At 37.7% G+C, this 16,626-nt stretch overlaps 1 protein-coding gene across 3 annotated transcripts in view; it reads left to right on the top strand.

Annotated features, from left to right (window-relative positions):
• The window catches only part of LOC115210359 (oxysterol-binding protein-related protein 1), a 280,667-nt gene that overhangs the window by 256,438 nt on the left and 7,603 nt on the right, over nt 1-16,626 (top strand). For 2 of the 3 annotated variants that reach the window (XM_029778916.2, XM_029778917.2), the window contains exons 20-25: nt 165-341; nt 3,860-3,938; nt 4,586-4,704; nt 6,857-6,989; nt 10,377-10,538; nt 12,464-12,587. In XM_029778916.2, the coding sequence (XP_029634776.1) occupies nt 165-341; nt 3,860-3,938; nt 4,586-4,704; nt 6,857-6,989; nt 10,377-10,538; nt 12,464-12,587 (794 nt within the window). The remainder of the gene's footprint in view (nt 1-164; nt 342-3,859; nt 3,939-4,585; nt 4,705-6,856; nt 6,990-10,376; nt 10,539-12,463; nt 12,588-16,626) is intronic. The other variant, XM_029778918.2, reaches the window with a different exon arrangement.

Raw genomic sequence — 16,626 nt, forward strand, 5'->3', positions numbered from 1 at the left:
GTGCAGCTCTCCAGCCTTGCCAGCTCCTATAAAACCACCTAACCCATGCCAGCATGGAAAACAGATGTTAAAAGACGGTGATGATGATGATGATGGTATATATTCCATGTAGTCTATCTTTTGTTTATATTATTTTGATTAACATTTTTGTTTTTATTTTCCAGAAACGACCTTGGTTTCCGTTTGATCTCTGAACAAGTCAGCCATCATCCTCCCATCAGTGCATTCCATGTAGAATCTGACCTGTTCCAATTTCACGGATCCATCCATCCCAGATTAAAGTTTTGGGGAAAATCAGTTGAAGTCAACCCGAAAGGAGTTATTACCCTTGAACTTACCAAGTAACCACCTTTTCTCACTCATCCCTGCAACTTCTTATTTGTATTATTATTATTACTAGCAGTATAGTCCAGCGTTGCTCGGGCATGTTTTCTTTTTGACCCTTTAGAATTGGAATTTTTGAAAAGTAAAAATTTTGCATTATGTAACTTATCTTCTTTAAGTGAACATTCTTCTGGTTGAAATACACCAAAAAATTGCGACACAGCAGTCAAAAAATCGTAAAAAATAGGGATTTTCATAAAAAAAAAAGCACTTTTTTGATGTAAATAATTTTTGGTGTTAACATGGTCCGATTTGATTTTTTTCTTCTACGGAAGGAAGAGCAAGCCTTCTTCTATCATACTCTCAATTTTCGTCAACTTGCGCCGCAGGGTCTCAGAGGAGATAGTGTTAGTTTGAAGGCTACCAAACCTGCCACACACAGACAACTTCAGTTTTATATAGAGAGAGATTTAAATGAGTTTCCATCCTGTTCTAATTACATCCTTTTGAAAAACCTTCTTATTGTATCCTCTTCAATATCAGCTGCCCCTTTCATAAATTGTCTTTGTTGTTTTTCCACCCCTGGACAGTCCTGATCTGTTCAGACCTACAATCATAAAAACGGTGATTGCATTATCTAATGTTTCCTCCCATTTTTAAGGCAGTAAGGTAGGATTTAATGCATGTTTAGTTTTTATTTCTAGCAGTAAGAGTGATCATGTAGAAGCATCTTGTTTTTGTTTAAGGGATGGATGTGTATGTTGTTGTTTCACTCCAGATCAGCCATGAAACATGAGACCTATGGTCAAGCCATTCCAACTGGCCATCCCTTCATTTATTCAGACATAATGTTCTCTAGCAACATTCTCCATCAGGGTGGTCATTTTAAGAGTGTAGGCTGTACTTTGGAGGAAATTTGGCAGTTATTTCTAGCAGGCCATGTGACAACATAAAGATTCCTTCATTAACTTGTCTTACCAGCCAGAGTTGATATAATAAAAGCTGGTACTGTATTTGCTGGCATTAAAGGTGCACTTTCTTCATTTTTAGATGTATGAAAAAATTGCCCTGCATCTAATGCAGCCGTATTATGAATGGGAGACCATAGTGTTGTTGGTTAGGGAGCTGGGTGAGCATCCGTCTGTTTGGTACAATAACTGTTACTAATAATAAAATATTAAAAACAAGTCATAATTACCCTAATCTGTTGGCACAAACTTAATGAAATATTCATTACAGTACACTGGTAGTAATATCGGGAGGTCACATCATCTCCTTACACCTCCTTTCTCAGCGTACATTAATCCATGCTTGATGTGTGTCTTAGTTTTAAGAAACATTTCTTTTATTATCTGTATTTGGAGTTCTCACTCGTTTCTTTTATCTATGGACCCCTTTGAAATACTATTTTCTGATGGACCCCCATAGCCATTCAATGTTCAAAGATTAGTTTTATGGGAAACTTCTTTTGAAATTCTTATTTTCTTATTCCCACATCAACTTGTGTAGGTTGAAGTGTGTAAAACGTATGAGAAAGAAACCCAGCTGTTTCTTGCAAGACATCCAAAGCAAAATTTTTTTTTCAGGGTCCCTTAAAATACTATTGTGGACACCCAATTTACTACTTTGTCGCATGGACCCCAAGAAATCTTATAGGGACCCTCAGGGGCTATATGAACATTCTAGAAAAATGAAAGGAAAGTTAAAGTTCCAGCTGCCTGTCAGCTATTTGTAATGAGTGAATGACAATAAAATCATAACTAAAATGTGCCACCCTGGTTCCAATTGCATCCTGTATCGCAATTCTCTTGACCAAAATATAAGCAACTATACTGTTGATCTGAAAGAAAGATAAAATTTAAATATGGTACTCATATAATGTAGTTTCCATTTGGTAAGATTGTAGTTACCTATTTTATTCCAGTATACTGCGTGATCGTTGCCAGAACGGCTAACCGGCTTCCATGCCAGTGGCACGTAAAAGGCACCATTCGAGTGTGATCATTACCAGCGTCGCCTTACTGGGACTTGTGCCCCGTGCTAGTAGGGTGCTAAGAGCACCATCCGAGTGTGATCTTTGCCAGAGTGGTTAACTGGCTTCCATGCCGGTGGCATGTAAAAGGCACCATTCGAGCAGGATCGTTACCAGCATCGCCTTACTGGCACCTGTGCCGGTGGCATGTGTAAAAAGATTCGAGCAAGGTCGTTGCCAGTACTGCCTGACTGGCCCCTGTGCCGGTGGCACGTAAAAAGTACCCATTACACTCTTGGAGTGGTTGGCGTTGGGAAGGGCATCCAGCTGTAGAAACTCTGCCAGATCAAGATTAGAGCCTGGTGCAGCCATCTGGTTCGCTAGCCCTCAGTCATTCGTCCAACCCATGCTAGCAAGGAAAACGGACGTTAAACGATGATGATGATGATGATATGCTATCACAGCATTGTATTTACTTGCAGAGAATCAGTCATTTTTCCCCTACAAATTTGCTTTGAAATATCTTTAAATTCGTGTATGACAAAGCGTACTGAATTTTTCCACAGAATATACCTGTAAAGTAGGTGTACATCTTAAGCAAGAGTGCATCTTTTATGTCAGCGCACTCAGTAAGACACGAGGAATGTCTCCCTGTTCTTCTGAGCAGTGACAAGTTTATTAATAGCCAAACAAGGGAGATAATTTTTGTCAACTTGTGACTGATTTGACAAGAATTATTGGAATGTTGGGCAGAATTGCCTGCTTTACTTGTTTTGCTGTTTTATATTCAGAGTTCAGATTTTTTAATGACTAATACGAGTAGCAGTCAAGCATTAAAGCCATTTCAATCAAATGATAATAGTGCTTCTCCGGATTATGGTTATGCCAAAAAGATCTTTTTAATGTTAGTTTAAATTAGTGTGTCAGGATCAGTGACCCCTTCAGTGGAACAATTTCATTTGAAATACATTGAGATTCCTTCATTAAAGCCTCAACATTACATTTGTATGTAATAAATCAGATATTGGCATTCAGGCATGAAAGGAAGGCAAGGAATCCAAAGAGATAAATATAGTTTTCTTGCATCGCCCCTGTTTTGAAATCTGGTATATTATCATCATTGAGGGTTTTAAGAATTGAGTTTTATGTATTTGTTAAAGAATTTCCATCTTGAAGTATTCCCAATTCAACTGAATAATTCGTCTCGTTCAATTTTTGTTTATTATCTTTGATAACATTTCTTACTTGTTGAGTACGGTAGATACTGAGATGGAATCGGTTGATAGGTAGCATCACTTCATGTGCTTTTTTCCCCTTCCAAGACCATTGAAATCAGTACCATTGTAGACCGAAAGAAGTCATCAACAATACCCCAGAAGAAGTTACTCCAAGTCCACTGTCTAAAACCACTGGAATGATTAAGCAAAACAGAAGAAAACCCATTGCTCTTACAGAAACAGGGCCCTAAGTCTGTGATGAAATCCTTTTTTAATATTATTATTGTTGTTGTCATATCAAATTGTTTTCTCAGCCCAAGTTATCATCCATTCAAATTATTTTCAGATTTGGTGAAGTCTACACATGGTCTAATGTCAACTGCTGTGTACATAATGTAATTGTGGGGAAGCTTTGGGTTGAACATGTGAGTAGCTTTCCTTGTACATTATCTGACCAATGCTTTGCAAATGGAAGAGATGGATGAAAACTATTTCAAAACCCATTTCGTGTGTGTGTGTGAACAAAGTTCTCCAGTAAATAAAGTCCCATAGTCTATTGGTTTCACAGGAAGACCAGTAGAATAAAGACACCTCATTTGCAAAACAAATTAGCTGACAAATAATCAGTCTAAACGTTAATTATGTCAAGCCTTAGAACAGTCAGGAGTATTAGCCATCCTCTTTGACTCCAATAACAGTAGAGGAGCAGAGATCACCAGTCTAAAACTGCAAGCTTTGTGTATAAGTGACCAGTGTTTCATTAGATTCCAGCGCTGTGGTCAAACCTCACTCCTGGAATTTGATTACAACTGGGTGTGGATAAAAGAGTGTGAGGTAACCAACCTTCCTTAAATCACAACTTAAAGATGCAGTTTTCAGTAACATCCCAACACATGAATAGATTATTGTACAGAACTCACTAACAAATATCTCACACTCCCTGCCTGTCAGTTGCTTTCAAGTATTATAGTACAGGACCCATTAATGTGTGTGTGTGTGTGTGTGTCTCCTCTTTCTATTTAATGTAACAACACACCGATGTGTCATCATCTCACTCTCTGTTTTCTTATAGTATGGTGTAATGGAGGTATTGAACCATAAAACCAAACATAAAGGTGTGCTCACATTTAAACAAAGTGGCTGGTTTGGCAGAGACTTACACAAAGTAGAAGGATACATCTACAATGCAAGGTATATCCACATTCTTTATCCTTTCATTTTTCTATGTAGCCTGTATTTTTCTCTCTCTCTCTCTCATATGTATGTATATATAATTTTTTATTATTTATTATTTTTTCTTTTTAATTTTCCATACACCCATTTTTATTAAAATTTACTTTCAATTTAGCATTCTGCCTTATAATTTTTCCTCTTCTATATATATATATATATATATATATATAATATATATATATATATAAATAAATGGAGTTTAACGCAGGTGTAAAAATTCCACATAAACACAAAGTTTCTACCTTTATAAACAAGGAGTTACAACCTCTTTACTTGTGTGACTTTTTGCTACCCTGGTAACTATTTATTTTCTCCGTGTTAATTGTTAACAAGGCAAAAATACACTCATCTATCTATATATATATGATAATATTGATCACTGAGAATGAGTGCTCAACTGCTCAGTACCACATTAGTGGTTAAATACTCATTAAGAAACCATTTTCCCTGAGTGCTAAACTAATACACCCTGTTTGTTGTCCTTTCACTCTGGTCTCTGTGGGGGTGGGGTTGTATTTTTGGACCATATGTGTGTGTGTGTGTGTGTGTGATTAAGCAGTAAAACAAGAAAGTCAGGAAAGCAAGAGTTGATAATAGTTCTTCATTGACAGATATGTCCTGAAGAAACATCTACGGGGATTTATGATGAATTCTCACTTTCCTGATTTTCCTGTTTTTCTGCATAATTATATTTATAATTACCTCTGTATAACAATTTTAAATGCTTTACTGCCATTCACAACTGACTACTCATCTTGTATTTTACTGTGCTCTCTCTCTCTCTCTATATATATATATATATATATATAGATAAAAACGGTAAGACAACAAAAGAAAGAAAAAGACCTCGATATTATGTAAATAGAGGAATTTATCTGTAAATGTAATATGTGACAATTATTCGGTAACCATGATAAAACTCCGAGTTTCGGATGCCGAGGTGGAAATCCACATTGCCATCTGTTCAGTTATCCGGCCATCGGAAAAATCCGATGGCCGGATAACTGAAGAGATGGTGGCGTGGATTTCCACCTCGGAGTTTTATCAAGGCTACTGAGTAATTGTCACATATTACATTTACAGATATGTATATATATATATATATATATATATAGCTTTATATGGGTAAGAAGCATGGAAACTGAGTATGGCTGACATCAAACAACAACTGAGAGTGTCTAAGATAACATGCTGCAGATGATTTGGACATCTCATAGATCGAATGATTCAGATGGCGGCGGTATGGACACAGACCAAAATCTAGTGATGATGGTCAGATGGCAAAATCTTTACTAATGCAGCATCGTTATTAGGACCCAGAATCTCTCTGCTTATGTCCTCAAGTGCTGTTTATGTCTTCAAGAGGTTGATTAGTTCTTTGTAAGTCGAATCCTTCTGCTATCAACCTGCACAACGGGTCCTTGGTATATGAAACAAACATCCTGTTTTGAAATGATCTAAATAAGAACTTTCCATCAAAATTCCATGTTGACAGAAATTCCAAACACCAGCGCAGTAATGGCAAATTCTTCATTATTTACAAAACGGCAGTATATTTCAACAGAAATATGGTGGTATGGGGATTAATAACAACAAAATTATTTTACTAAATTCTTTGTTATTTACAAAAATTAATTGAAGCAAAGCAACAAACTGCAAAAGAAATTTGGTAATTAAATGATCGACATGAAGGGCAGTGCTCCAGCATGGCCACCAACCTCTGACTGAAACCATTAAAAGAATAAAAGAATGTTTTTCCAGTTTCTATAACAATGTCTTTTGTTTTATTAAAATGATCTAAATTAGAACTTTCCATCAGAATTCCATGTTGACAGAAATTCCAAACACCAGCTCAGTAATGGCAAATTCTTCATTATTTACAAAAAATTAATTTTAACAGAGGCAGTATATTTCAACAGAAATATGGTGGTATGGGGAAAATTACTTTAATAAATTCTTTGTTATTTACAAAAATTAATTGAAGCAAAAGCAATAAATTGCAAAAGAAATTTAGTAATTAAATGATTGACATGAAGGGCAGTACTCCAGCATGGCCCCAAAGAATGTTTTTTCTGGTTTCTATAACAACGATTTTTGTTTTATTTTTCAGTAAAACCAAAGTGAAAGCTCTCCTTGGTAGCTGGGTGCAAGCTTTGTATGCCGTTGATGTAAGCACTTACGAACAATTTTTGAAAACTCAAAAATTTGACTCCTCAGCTGACAACCCTACAGTTTTGTCTAGGGTAAGGGTTTTGCATTGGAAGTGTTGTAGTATTTTCACCATTCTCTTCTACTTCCCACCCAGAATGCACACAAACCTTCAGTGAACCTCTCTGTGTTGTTTCCGTTTTCCAGCTGATTGTTAACAGTCGACTGGTCAACCCTGACTGGACATTCACCTCTCTTTAGCATTCAACTCATTGATGTCTTTCCAGTCAGTGAGGAGAAATCAAAGTCACTTTCTCACCATTTTTTTGGTGGGGGGGTCCCCCCTTCTACACCTCACCTCTCTTTTACTTGATTATCTTTATCATCAATATCACCATCAGCATTATTGCTATCACCAAACTCCTATTTCTCATCATCATCATCATCATCACCATCATTATCATCATCCTTCTCTCTGTGCTGACAAACGAATCTTTTGCTTTCATCTTATTCTGTCCTCTTATTTGAAAGACCCTAACCCCTTCTTTATTCTTTTAAAAACCCTTCTAATCCCTTCATACTGACCCCTTTTTCGCCTGTCACATAATCTGCGCTCTGTCATCTTTCATCCAACATACGTCATCTGTTCAAATTACAAGGCTTTTATGAGCCAATGAAAAATTCTCCACATGGTCATTTGATCAACTTAAAATAACAGCCAAAACTACCTCAGATCATTTCCCACTGTCTTAAGAAAAGATAAAGATGATGGGGTGGTGGTGAAATAGATGGTCATGTTTGAAGTGTCTGGTCTACTTAATGAGGGTTGACCTTGGGCTAAACAACATCAACATCTGATAAACAGACTTATCTGAACCAATGAGAAAATTCTCTGTGGACACCTGACATGTTAGAAATAGCAGCCAAATCTCCCTCAGCCCACCCCCTCACTGTCTTAAAGAAAGGCAGGACACATTAGCTGATGTAGTATCTGATTAAAAAGATGAAATGATTTCCATTGGTCTTCAGTCACAGTCTTTGTTGAGTCAATGCTGATCTGGAGCCGACCTTCATTGCATTGATTAAATTTTTGCTGGGGATGTAATGTTTTAGTTATAAGCAAATTAGTCCTTACAACCGCTTGCTAATGGCTTGTAAAAACTGTGTCTACTATGAGCTGGTGCCATGTAAAAAGCAGCCAGTGGTTGGTGTTAAGAAAGGCATCCAGCCATAGAACCCATGCCAAAGCAGATGCCTAGAGCATGGTGCAGCCCCTCTCCTGCCCGCTCTTTTCAAACCATGCCAGCATGGAAAACGGACGTTAAATAATGATGATGATGTCATGAACTGTGGAGAATTGTGGATAATATTCCTCTATAAAAAGTGAGTTGATTTGGTTCCTGTGTCTCAAGTAGGCAAACATGGAACTGAATGTACTTGGTTCCGGTGCAGTGTCAGTTCAACAACATCACTTGTGTCAAACTCCTTTTATTGTTCTCACCACATTGTCAGAAGGATCGGTCACCTTGCATCAGTCAATGCATCTTCTTAGGACATCATCTTAATTAAAATGTTGTTTCTGTTAAGTGCCATGTTTAATGAAGAAAAAAAAAAAAAAGGTTTAAAATAGATAAAAATAATTAAATTTTGTTTCTTTGCCTCACTCACACTTAATCTCATTCATTTACACTCAACTTCACACACTCATGCTCAATCTCTCACATTCCTTCTCAGCTTCTGCTCCTCCCACCTCAATCTCACACACACACACCTCAGCTTCACTCACACCTGCTCAACCTGACACACTCTTGCTTAGCCTCATGCCCTCCTGCTCAACCTCTCTCCACTTCTTCCCCCACTCAACCTCACACCCTTCTGCTCAATCTTACACTCTCCTGCTCAACCTGACACACTTCTGCTCAATTACATGCTTCTGCTCAACCCCACAAAATCCTGCTCAATTACATGCTTCTGCTCAACCCTGCCAAATCCTGCTCAACCCCACAAAATCCTGTTTGACCCCACCAAATTCTGTTCAACCTCTCACACTCTTGCTCAGCCTCACACATAAGAAGAACAAGGGGAAGGGGGAATGAAATGAATTATTAAAAATGAGCCATTATTATTCTTCATTGATTTTCTTTGGCCTTGCTTTTGTTAACAGCTTCACTGTTCATAAGTGTGTGTTGTAAAACCTTTTAATAACTCATTACAGATACCAAAATTTGCAGAACTATCTAACCCCAAATTCACACAAAAAATAGTATATGTTTTGTTTTATTTGATCTAATTTTATATTTGTGGCCTTCGTTGACCATATTGGTAGTTCCTCAATAACCTTTTTACTTCGCCTGCCTACTTGCTGCTATCCACAGTCTGCTTGTCTGACAACAAGCTTCACTCCCATTTTGTAGTTGTGTGTTTAGTGGCAAACAGTATGTTAATTTATGAAATAAAAAAAGCAAAAAAACCCACTTTTTCCCCCATAATTCATTGGCTGCAGAGCTGTGTCACTTCCTGAAGTCTCTTCTGTCACTAACTCTTGGAAATGAGAAATTTTAGTTTTGGTGTGGTGGGGGGAGGTTGTGTGTGTACATACACGCACCTATATATACACACGTTAATTCATACTTGTTCATATACGCATCTACTAAAAAAAGACTGGTGACACACTGCCCCATCCCTTCAATGATGGGAGGTCAAATGTTACATAGGTGATGATGATGATGATTAGTGTTGGTGTTGACGATAATGATAACAGTGATGATGATCAGGAGAAGGAGGAGGATGAAGAAATGTTATTTTATTAAAATTAAATCTGTTTGTAAACTACCTGTTGCAGTCGGGACACTTTTGTCACAACAAATGCTGCATGTTTGTGTGTGTCACAACAGATGTTACACGTCTGTATCACAGTAGCTGTTACATCACATATGTGTCATGACAGCTGTTGCATCACCTCTGTGTCACAACAGATGTTACATGTCTGTATCACAGTAGCTGTTACATCACATCTGTCGTGACAGCTGTTGCATCACCTCTGTGTCACAACAGATGTTACATGTCTGTATTACAGTAGCTGTTACATCACATCTGTGTCATGACAGCTGTTGCATCACCTCTGTGTCACAACAGATGTTACATGTCTGTATCACAGTAGCTGTTACATCACATCTGTCGTGACAGCTGTTGCATCACTTCTGTGTCACAACAGATGTTACATGTCTGTATCACAGTAGCTGTTACAGCTGTGTCATGATAGCTGCTGTTGCATCATGTCAGTGTCACAACAGTTACTAACATGTCAATGTCACAACAGATGTTACATGTCTTTGTTACAACTGCTGATACATGCCTGTGTGTCACAGTATCAGCTCTGTGTGTTACAACATCTGCTGCATGTCCTCTGTGTGTGTGTGATCACAACCACCTGTCTAATTGCATCTACTTTCTATGGCTTTTTTCTTCTTGTCTTCTCTCAGAATGGCATCAGCGGTGAGGATACTGGCGTCAGTGGTGGGGCTGCGGCTGCTGCTAATAGCGACACAGACGACATTCCTGGTGTTCTTCCAAATGCTGATCCTGGTATACCAGGACAAGTTCTTCTCTGGAAAGCGTTTCCAAGACCAGAAACCACAAATCAGGTATGAAAAAAAAGCAAGGAAGTATTTTTTCCAACATCCTGATTCTGTCCAGTTAATTTTTTTTTTTATTTTACAAGTTTATCTCATTTAAGGACTCTTATAAAAATTTCTTTTAATCCTTACATAACTAGGTTTCTTATGAAATACACTCTGTATTTCAATTAGCCAAACATTTTGGAAGAGTTTACTAAAATAACTAACATTTTTCATTGGTTTATACAGTTCTATATTTGAGAGATGAGGAATTATTAACATTATTTACATTTGACGGATATTTGTCCTCATCTTGTTTGTTGTTAACACTACATTTCGACTGATATACCCTCCAGCATTCATCAGATGTCTTGGGGAAAGCCCACGGGCATATGGTGTAGTGGTTAAGAGCACGGGCTACTAACCCCAAGATTCCGAGTTCGATTCCAGGCAATGACCTGAATAATAATGATAATAATAATAATAACATCTGAAAATACCTTAGGAATGAGAACCCAAGTTCGAAATTACCCCAAGATACCTGATGAAGACTGCAGGGTGTATCAGCCGAAATGTTGTGTTAGCAACAAACAAGATGAGAATAAATATCCATAAAATGTAAATGATGTAAATAATTTTTCATTGGCCCCTTATGTTCTGGCTTCAAATGCCACTGAGGTCAATTTTGCCTTTCATCCTTTTAGGGTTGATAAAATGAGTTCAAATTGAGTCCTGGGTTTGATGTAATCAACGTATGCCCTTCCCTTAAAATTCTTGTTTTTGTACCACAATTTGAAACCATTATTATACTGATGTTTTAACCCTTCTGTTACCATATTTCTTTTGAGATGCTCTTTGTTTCTTTCAATTTTAAATCTAACAAAGAATTTAGTAAAATAACTTATCATTAACCCTTTCGTTACCAACCCAGCTGAACCCACCTCTGGCTCTGAGTACAAATGTCTTGTTTTCATAAGTTTTGAATTAAAATCTTAGTCTCAATTTATGTTCCCAACACTAGCTTAATTATAACTAAATTATTTTACTAAATTCTTTGTTATATTTAAAGTAATTGAAAGAAACACAGAGTATCTCAACAGAAATAGGGTAACAAAAAGGTTAAAATATATAATAGAGAAACAATTCTTAAGCTAGTGTTAGGAACATAAATTGTGACTAAGATTTGGTGGAAGATTTTAATTCAGAACTTTTGAAAACAAGACATTTGTACTCAGAGCCTGGGGTGGTTTCAGTTGGGTTGGTATCAAAAGGGTTAAAGAGAAAGTACTGGGTTTGAACAGGAGATTATGAGGGAAAATTTTTAATGGAAACAATTCAGAATTTGAGGCTTTTATCATTGAAATCAAAAGTAGTGCGTGTGTCATAATATCTGCTACATGTGTGTGTGTATGTTTGACCTTAGTTACATGTTATTAATATGTTAGTTGAATTCAATGAAATGTTTACTCATATCCATTGTGTTAAGATTGTGTGTCTGGCAGTGTCTGATGTTGCAGTCATTTAATATTTCTTGCAAGTGGAAGCAGTGAGCCAGCAGAATCGTCACCATGCCAGGCTAAATGCTGAGCGGCATTTCGGCCATTTTTACATTCTGAGTTCAAATTCCAACAAGGTCGACTTTGACTTTCATCCTTTCAGAGTCGATAAAATCAGTACCAGTTGTTCCCTGGGGCCAATGTAATTGACCGTTTCTCCCGAAATTGCTGGCCTTGTGCCAGAATTGAAAACCAAATTTGTTGTGAGTGATTGAAGAACAGTTTGATAGTCAAGGATAAGAATTATATGCTACTGTTCAATGTTTGGTCTTCTAAGATGGAATCACTTTCTCCAAGAGAGAGAGAGAGAGAGAAAATGGTGGTGTCCTGTTTTGCCGTTTCAATGGTCAGTATAGTGTGGTCACTTCATATTGTGGTCTTCCCTTTGTGTTTCAGTTCTTCAGTTTCACACTGTATACCATGATGCTGAATGAATTGACGGATAACCTCAAAGACAGGTTACCACCAACAGACTCCCGTCTGCGGCCTGACATTCGTCTATTGGAACAAGGAGACATCGGTAAGTTAGCTCTGCTTCTTTCCAATCTGCATGTTTCTTCAATTGCTTATACGCAAATCCCCACCTGAGGATGGAGGTGGAGTATACATCTTATGTCAATTTAGGATTTATCAGCAAGGTACATTAATTACTTATGTAGGGGTACACAGATTATGTCAAAAAGGTACCACCTTCTCATATTCAGTTGCATCAAAAAGGTACCTCCTTCTCGCATTCAGTTTACATTTTATTGTTTATCTTTTGACAAAAAAAACCCTGTAACTTAAATACATGAGGTCCTCTTCGTTTGTTTCAGGTGGACCTTCATATACCATTGCCTTCTTGCTTTATACATAAATCCGAGACAGTCTCAATAAGATCAGTTAACCGCCCACTCCTCGTCCCCTAAAAAGCAGCCTTGATCTGCCATTGAAAGAGCATCTGAAAGTCTTTGGAACCCTATTCCTTCCTTTGTAAGAATCATCATCATACGTCCATGTTCCATTGTAGCCTGGGTCAGATAATTTGACAGGGTCCAATGGGTTCAAGGACTGCCTCATACACCACTGTCTACTCTGGCAGGGTTTCTACGGCCGGTTGCCCTTGTTGATGCCAGATAAGAATGAATAACGGTTCCATGGAGCCAGTTCTTAACTCAGTAGTATTAAACAGATGAAAGAGAAATAATTCATCAAGTCTCTCACCTCTTCCTTGTAGCTAAGTAAACTGAAATAAGTAGATTGAAATGTCTTTCTAATACACTTTGAGACAGTAAATCTGAATTGCTATTTATTCACTTCTCTTAATTCATTCATCCATGCCATGCCTCAGCTCCATCCCACAGCTTCAAGATGCAACACTTTCCTCAACACACAAGCTGTTCCAAGTATTGCTTCCTAAGAAGTTTGGTATTTGCAGCTTTTGATGCCAGAACTTTGCTTTCTTGCAGATGGTTTCAAATGCACCAATCACAAGAGGTACCACACTTACTTTTGAGGCTGTGTGGTTTTATTTCACATAAATACTAGCTCTTTTGCACTTCCCGACTTTATTGTCTGCTGTTTTCACATTCTGATCTACAGGCAGAGCTACATCAGCGAAGATCAGTTCTTTGGACTCCTTCCAAAGGAGAGTGACATCTTGTTGGTCGGTCATTGTGTATCATCATCATCGTCGTTTAACGTCCGTTTTCCGTGCTATCATGGGTTGGACGGTTCGACCGGGGTCTGGGAAGCAAGAAGGCTGCACCAGGCTCCAGTTTGATCTGGCAGTGTTTCTACAGCTGGATGCCCTTCCTAACGCCAACCACTCCGTGAGTGTAGTGGGTGCTTTTTACGTGCCACCGGCACAGGTGCCACGCAAGGCTGGCAATGGCCATGATCGGTTGGTGCTTTTTATGTGCCACCAGCATGTATATTCATGACAAGGTGCTGAGCTGGCAGAATCGTTAGCACACCAGGCAAAATGCTTAGTGGCATTTCATTTGTCTTCATGTTCTGAGTTCAAACTCTGTTGAGGTCACTTTGCATTTTATCCCTTTGGGGGTTGGTAAAAGAAGAACCAGTTGAACACTGGGACCAATGTAATTGATTTACCCATGATCCAAAATTTTAAATCATCATCATCATCATTATATGCATTTAAGGCTGCAAACCATCAGAAGCATCAGCGTGTTTGACAAAAAGCTTAGCAGCATTTCTACTGAATGGTTACATTTTGAGTTCAGATTCCAGTGAGATCAGCTTTACCTTTCATTCTTTCTGGGCTAATTGAATAAGTATTAACTGAGCACTGGAGGTTGATGTAATCAACAAGCCCCCTCCCCTCAAAATTTCAGACCTTTAGCTTTAGTGGAATGAATTAAGGTCTCAGAGAGGTGACCGACAGACCAGTTAATAACTTTCTTGGATGTAAGGGCTCAGAGGGTTGACTGACAGACCAGTTAATTCTTCACTGCATTTTGCCAAGGATGAGAGTGTGACAGCAAGTATTTCAAAGCTTCTGTTTTGTCTGCCATGACAGTTCTGAGCCTCCAGAAATTTCATCAAAATATAAGGAAGTTTAAACACATGAGACCCCTTAGAATATTCTAAGGAGAATAATCACTTCTCGATCGGTCATGGATGTGAGTAGTTTGAATTTTAAATCAAAGAACTATGAAGAAAATGCACAAAATACACATTTTTAGTAATACATTTTCCTCACTCATCATGAAGATCTTGAAATTTCTAGTCAGAGGTAATCATGTATGGGGCTATTCCATCCTTATTTGTTCCATTAATAAACAAGTATAAGATAACTCTGCTATTTGGTTTGTAGATCTTTGCAGAAAGCTCTGGGAGGGCATTATACTCTACAACATGCCCACGGGCATATGGCATAGTGGTTAAGAGTGCAGGCTACTAACCCCAAGATTCTGAGTTCGATTCCAGGCAGTGGTCTGAATAACAATAATAATAACAACAACAACAACATTGAAAAATACCTTAGGAATGAGAACCCAGGTTCAAAATTTCCCCAAGATAACTGAGGATGGCTGGCGAGTATATCAGCCAAAACATTGTGTTAGCAAACAAGATGAGGACAAATGTCTGTCAATTGTAAATAATGTCTCAATCCTTGTTTAATAATGTCTTTCATTTTACTGTGGTAACACAGCTTTGAGTTACAAATCACTGAAGATGTTCTTTCAGTGACTTTTATATGCTGTAAAATAACATAAGCTTTAAAGGTTTCTCCTTGATCAACCATTACGATCTTCAAGTGCTGCCTTTTGAACCTAGTTCTTCAGAGAGAGGAGCTGCACATGATGTAACACTTTCATTTATAAATGGTGCAGGTGTGGCTGTGTGGTAAGAAGCTTGCTTCCCAACTACATGGTTCTCGGTTCAGTCCCATTCTGTGGCACCTTGGGCAAGTGTCTTCTGCTATAGCCTCAGGCTGACCAAACCTTTTGAGTGGATTTGATGGATGGAAACTGAAAGAAGCCCATTATGTATATACATGTGTGTGTCTGTGTTTGTCCCCACTGCTTAAAAACTGTTGTTGGTGTGTTTATCTCCCTGTAACTTAGTGGTTTGGCAGAAGAGATTGATAGAATAAGTGTCAAGCTTTAAGAACAAGAATACTGGGGTTGATTCATTCGACTAAACGCTCTTCAAGGCCCTGCCCCAGCATGGCCACGGTCTAATGTCTGAAACAAGTAACAGATAAGAAAGAGAGAGAGAGGCATATTTGATGATGTTTCAGCCCTGTTCTTTGTCAAGGATTGGCCCTTTCTTCTGTGTTTAGCCTTGTTTTGCTTTCCAATTCTCTGTGTGACCTTTTTACAGTGAAGATCTGCCCTTAACCTGACCAATTCATGCCTCTGCTTACATCCAGAATTTCAAACTGCTTTTTTCATAGGAAAATTATTCTCTGAATGGCTAAATAAGATTTGATGAAACTCAACTGACAACCCATGACTTGGTCGTTAAAATTGACAATACCCTCTCGTTTGGCTTTGTATTTATAAAATATATCATCTGTGATCAAAACAAAATTATTTATTTCTCTTTTATTGTTTTTTTTTTTTCATTTTTCTGTTTTTTATTTTTTTATTTTTTGTTTCCTCAACTGTCATTTGTATTGTGTTTTTGTGTTTTTTGATCTGTCTTCCATTTGTTGATTAAACAGGAAGACCACAAGATGTTGGATTTCCTCTGCCAATATTCCAAAGTGTTACAATATGATTCTCGGAAGTCTATATATAGCTGGTTATAACTCTTTTAATTTGGGAATCCTTAGTTTGTCTTTACATCAAAACAGTGTTTTTTTTTTCCTTTTATTTTCTTCCTTCAATTTTGTTTTCTTCAATATTTGTTAAGAATTTATATGCAGACAGCTCTCAAAAACCAGATCCTTGTAGGTCTTCACCACTAACAATGCTATTACACTGAGTAACACCTTGCCCAGGCTTGAGTTCTTCATTTGAGGAGAGAACTTGGACAAATTCTTTGTGTATGAGTTTCTATGTCTTATGTTATTTACATATGTATATGTAGGTGTGTATATATATATA

This window comes from Octopus sinensis, linkage group LG4, assembly GCF_006345805.1.
Source record: "Octopus sinensis linkage group LG4, ASM634580v1, whole genome shotgun sequence".
NCBI classification, from domain to species: Eukaryota; Metazoa; Mollusca; class Cephalopoda; order Octopoda; family Octopodidae; genus Octopus; species Octopus sinensis.